Source organism: Cyprinodon variegatus, unplaced genomic scaffold (assembly GCF_000732505.1).
Source record: "Cyprinodon variegatus isolate N-32 unplaced genomic scaffold, C_variegatus-1.0 Scaffold960, whole genome shotgun sequence".
Lineage (NCBI taxonomy): Eukaryota > Metazoa > Chordata > Actinopteri > Cyprinodontiformes > Cyprinodontidae > Cyprinodon > Cyprinodon variegatus.
The window spans coordinates 165,608-170,592 of NW_015151413.1; the positions used below are offsets into that span (position 1 = coordinate 165,608).

Genomic DNA, 4,985 nt, shown 5'->3' on the forward strand with positions numbered 1-4,985 from the left:
CAGTCTCCTACAGTCGTTCAAAACACGCTTTGGAGAATTTCGTGAGCACACTCGTCTTTTCAAGTTCATCACCCATCCAAACGAGTCTTCACTGAACACAGCCGACCTGAGTTACATTCCTGGTGTCTCCGTCAGAGATTTTGAAGCAGAAGTGGCTGACTTGAAGGCCTCAGACATGTGGGTGAATAAGTTCAAGTCACTGAATGAAGATTTGGAAAGAATTGCACGACAAAAAGCAGAGTTGGCGAGCAAGCACATGTGGGCAGAAATGAAAAAACTTCAACCCGAAGACCAGCTGATTATCAAAACTTGGAACGCGCTTCCTGTCACATACCACACACTGCAGCGTGTGAGTATTGCTGTATTGACCATGTTTGGATCTACGTATGCATGTGAGCAATCATTCTCACATCTTAACAACATCAAGTCCAGCCTACGATCACGTTTAACGGATGAAAGCCTCAATGCTTGCATGAAGCTTAACCTTACCAAGTACCAACCAGACTACAAAGCCATCAGCAAATCCATGCAGCACCAGAAGTCGCATTAATGGTGAGTATTATAACGACATTATTTAAAAAATAAGTTGAGAGGCTTATTATACTCACATTTAGTTGAATTAGGTCTTAAAATATGTTATATGGCTCTCACTGAAATAAATTTCCAGATATTTTGCTGTCATGGCTCTCTGAGTCAAAAAGGTTCCCGACCCCTGTCTTAGAGGCTCACTTAAAGGAGCAGGGGGCCTCCATGGGTCCTACGGACATTAGAGACCCACAGGAATCAGGCCTTTCCTTCTAGGGTGAATGGAAGCTGTATGGAACAGAGAAGAAGTTCAGGAAAGTCCCACAGCTGGATGAAAACCCCTCAGAGGCTCCCTGATGTTGCTGGACCGCTGACGCAGCGAGAGATGGCGGCCGCCGATTACTGAGATGGAAAAAACGTAGCAAGAATTTGGCTTCTCACGGTGCCTTTGCTCTGCACTGCAGGTCAGCTGGCTGAAACATGGCTGCTGCACTTTCTCCTGGCTTCTAACAGAAACGTATTCAACATTTGGAAATAGGGATGGAATATTCACATTATGGCTGACATTTACTAATCCTACTCTGGACGCCATGAGAGACGCCGCAGTGCTGCTCTGCTTCTCCTCCTGAAACAAACACAGAAACTAGCTGGAAATAATCACTGGTTGTTGATATTGGCCCAGTTCTCCATCGGACCGACGCCAATAAGCTTAAAAATGACCGATATCGGCAAATGCTGACACTAACGCCGATATATATAGAAAAACAGGAACCAGCGTGATGTTGACACCCAAGGTGTGTTTCAGGTCGACCTGCGCAGAAAAATAGCGCCAGAGAGCATCCTGTCCATAAAGCTCCGCCCACTGCAGGAGCGCGTTTCCCTTCAGCGTATGGCTTCAAACTCTGACGTCCTATTAGATTAAGTCACAGGTGGAATAACAGCCTGATAGCATCACATAAAACTGATCCCCGTAACCATGACTACTGAAACAAATACAGTCTCACTTCCTCCTCATTTCTAATCAGATTCTGATGGTTTCAGGGACATGGAGACACCAGCTGATCTACAGACCAAACGTTTGGACACACCTTCTCATTCAAAGAGTTTTCTTTATTTTCATGACTGAAAATTGTAGATTCACACTGAAGGCATCAAAACTATGAATGAACACACGTGGGATTATAGACTTAACAAAAAAGTGTGAAACAGCTTAAAATCTGTCTGATATTCCAGGTTCCTCAAAGTAGCCTCCTTTAGCTTCGCTCACTCTTTCATTCTCTTGATGAACTTCCAGAAGCCGTCACCTGAAATGGTTTTACTTCACAGGTGTCCCCTGTCAGGTTTAATAAGTGGGATTTCTTGCCTTATAAATGGGGGTAGGAGTATCAGGTGTGTTGAGCAGAAGTCAGGTGGACCCACAGCTGATAGTCCTGCTGAATAGACTGTTAGGATTTAGATTATGGAAAGAAAAAAGAGGCTAAGTAAAGAAAAACGAGCGGCCATCATTACTTTAAGGAATGAAAGTCATTCAGTCTGAAAAATTAAAAAACTTTGAAAGTTTCCCCAAGTGCAGTCGCAAAGACCATCAAGCGCCCTTAAAGAAATGAACTGACATGAGGAGCCCCCCAGGAGAGGAAGACCAGGAGTCGCCTCTGCTGCTGAGGAGAAGTTCATCCGAGTCACCAGCCTCAGAAACCACAGATTAACAGCAGCTCAGATTAACAGCAGCTCAGATTAACAGCAGCTCAGATTAACAGCAGCTCAGATTAACAGCAGCTCAGATTAGAGAGCAGGGCAATGAAGCAGAGTTCTAGCAGCAGGAACATCTGTAGAACATCTGTTAACAGGAGACTGTGTGAATCAGGCCTTCATGGTAGAAGAGCTGCTAGGAAACCGTTGCTAAGGCAACAAGCAGAGACTAGCTTTGGCTAAAGAACAGCAGGAACGGACCTTAGACCAGAGGACATCTGGCCTTTGGTCTGATGAGTCCAGATTGGAGATCTTTGCTTCCAACCATCGTGTCTTTGTGTGACGCAGAACAAATGAACAGATGGACTCTACATGCCTGCTTCCCAGCATGAAGCATGGAGGAGGAGGTGTGATGGTGTGTGGGTGCTTTGATGGTGGGGATTTAATCAAAGCTGAAGGCATACTGAGCCAACATGGCTACCATAGCATCTCACAGCGCCATGCTATTCCATCCGGTTTGAAACCCAGTCCAGACGGTTTGGGGTGAGCTGGACCTCAGAGTGAAGGCAAAGGACCAACAGGTGCTCAGCATCTCTGGGAACTCCTTCATGAACGATGGAAAAACCATTTCAGGTGACGGCCTCTGGAAGCTCATCAAGAGAATGAAAGAGTGAGCGAAGCAGTGATCAGAGCTAAAGGAGGCTACTTTGAAGAACCTGGAATATCAGACATGTTTTCAGCTGTTTCACACTTTTTTGTTAAGTATTTAATTCCACATGTTCATTCATAGTTTTGATGCCTTCAGGGTGAATCTACAATTTTCAAAGAAAACTCTTTAAATGAGAAGGTGTCCAAACGTTTGGTCTGTTCGATGTTTCCAGACTGATGAGATAAAAAATGATCATCATTATTTTTTAAGGTAAAGACTGAGGTAGGAAGACGAAGCATTCACTTCTCGCTCTTATCACAGGTCAACTTGTTCAATTGGTGTGTGTGTGGGGGGGGTGGGGCGGTTGACTTACCGACTGCCCAAGCTTTTCCAAATTATCCAGGAAATACTTGACCGACTCGCCCTGAGGAGAGAAAGAGAAACAGTTCAGTTTGAGAAGAAGACCGGATGTCTCTCTGTCATGGATCCAGACCCACTAACTGGGAAATGAAGCCATTCCTGACTCCAGGTTTAGTGACGCAGCTTTCAGGTTATCGCCACAACTCCCGCTGGCCGTCAGTTTGACGGGCGACTTTTCCCCCAATAAAACGCAGGAGTAGAGATGATGTCATCAACTGAAGCGGTTCTAGTGTGCGATATAAACCCAGTGTGGATGTGTAGCCCTTAAAACAGGTTTAATATATATTTTAAAGGCTGCATATTGTATGCTAATATTATTTGTTGTCTAAATTTGCATTAAAATCAATCAGTTAAATAAATAAGACTGTTTTACTAAACAGGCTGGAAGTTTGAAATGACAATTTTATTCACAGAAATTGATTGATTATCCCTGAACATTTTCCACCGTTTCACATGAGCATTTTTTTGTGCAGCGCTGACGCTCCCTGGCGCTGTTTCCTTTGCCTCGCCGAAGCTGCTCTTCAGCGGCGGAGGCGCCGGCATCCTGCGGAGCGCGTGTGGTTTTACCAGTTGGAGGATAAAAATCACTGAGTGAGACCATGATGTTCAAACAGCTCCCAAACAAAACCGAAGCGTTTATAGCTGCTCTGTCCAGGAGGCAAAAACCACAGAACACTTTCACCTTGGAGCCACAATACTCATCTGATGTGACCCCCCTGTTCTGTTGCTGTTGTTCAATAAAAGTACGTTTTAAGATCATTTGAGGCGAGAATATTATACTTTAAACCTTCACTATATGGAACATTTACGGATTTAATGCGTAATTAAAAAGCTCAAATTAACATATTTATTTTTTACCTTATTTTTTTTAAACTAGGTGAAAATGGAGGAAATATAGAAAGTCAGTTAACACGAGCAACACATGATTAATGTAAATAAAGTTACTTCACTCCAAAATCTCCGATCCGTCAAAATGGCGGCCTTGGTAGTTCTAGTGTTAGATGGAAATGTTTGAGGAGTCAGACCCGCCTCCGCTCTGCCTGCGACCCTCTGGATGCTGTTCTCACTCAGATCTTCGTCCATCGGTGGAGCTGCGGCGTTCCTTCCTGCCAGACTACAGGCCTGCAGCTCCGATCCACTGATCCTGTGGCGTTTAAGCGTCTTCATGGTTACTCCTCATCCAGTCAGACATCCTCTAACTGCTGGGGAGCTTCTGCTGCAGCAGGTGAGGCTAGGGAGCGGCAGCACGGTGCTTTCTCTCCCCCCTCCTCCTCTCCCTGATACTCCTGAAGGCTACAGACACTTCTGTATGAAACGCCAGCGATGAACCTGTTTTTAGGAAGGCAGTGGTCGTGTGACACAGCGACGCGTGGAGGAATGATGCTGCTGTACCTGTGGCCATGCAGGCCCTCTGAAACCGATCCGTGCCGCGTTCAGTTAACCGAGCCCAGCTTGGTTCTTACGACCATTCAAACATCACGCTAGCACGGTTCCTCGCCTCCTATCAGCTGTCCACCATACTAAGGTTCTCAAGGTGAGAATTACACAAACAAAAATCTCTGCGCCCATAACAGGACCTTATGTGCCTGGGTAGCGTCAAATTTCAATGAGAGCGTCTGTCCCTGGATCATCCCAGGTCACACCGCGCTCCTCTGATGTCATTTATTGGTAATAAGCTGAGATAAAGTTTGTGTTGTGAACA

At 45.3% G+C, this 4,985-nt stretch overlaps 1 protein-coding gene across 1 annotated transcript in view; it reads right to left on the bottom strand.

Annotated features, from left to right (window-relative positions):
* LOC107100329 (guanine nucleotide-binding protein subunit alpha-13) overlaps positions 1-4,985 on the bottom strand; it is a 20,113-nt gene that overhangs the window by 8,155 nt on the left and 6,973 nt on the right. The window contains exon 3 of the mRNA XM_015398778.1: positions 3,237-3,287. Within this exon, the coding sequence (XP_015254264.1) occupies positions 3,237-3,287 (51 nt within the window). The remainder of the gene's footprint in view (positions 1-3,236; positions 3,288-4,985) is intronic.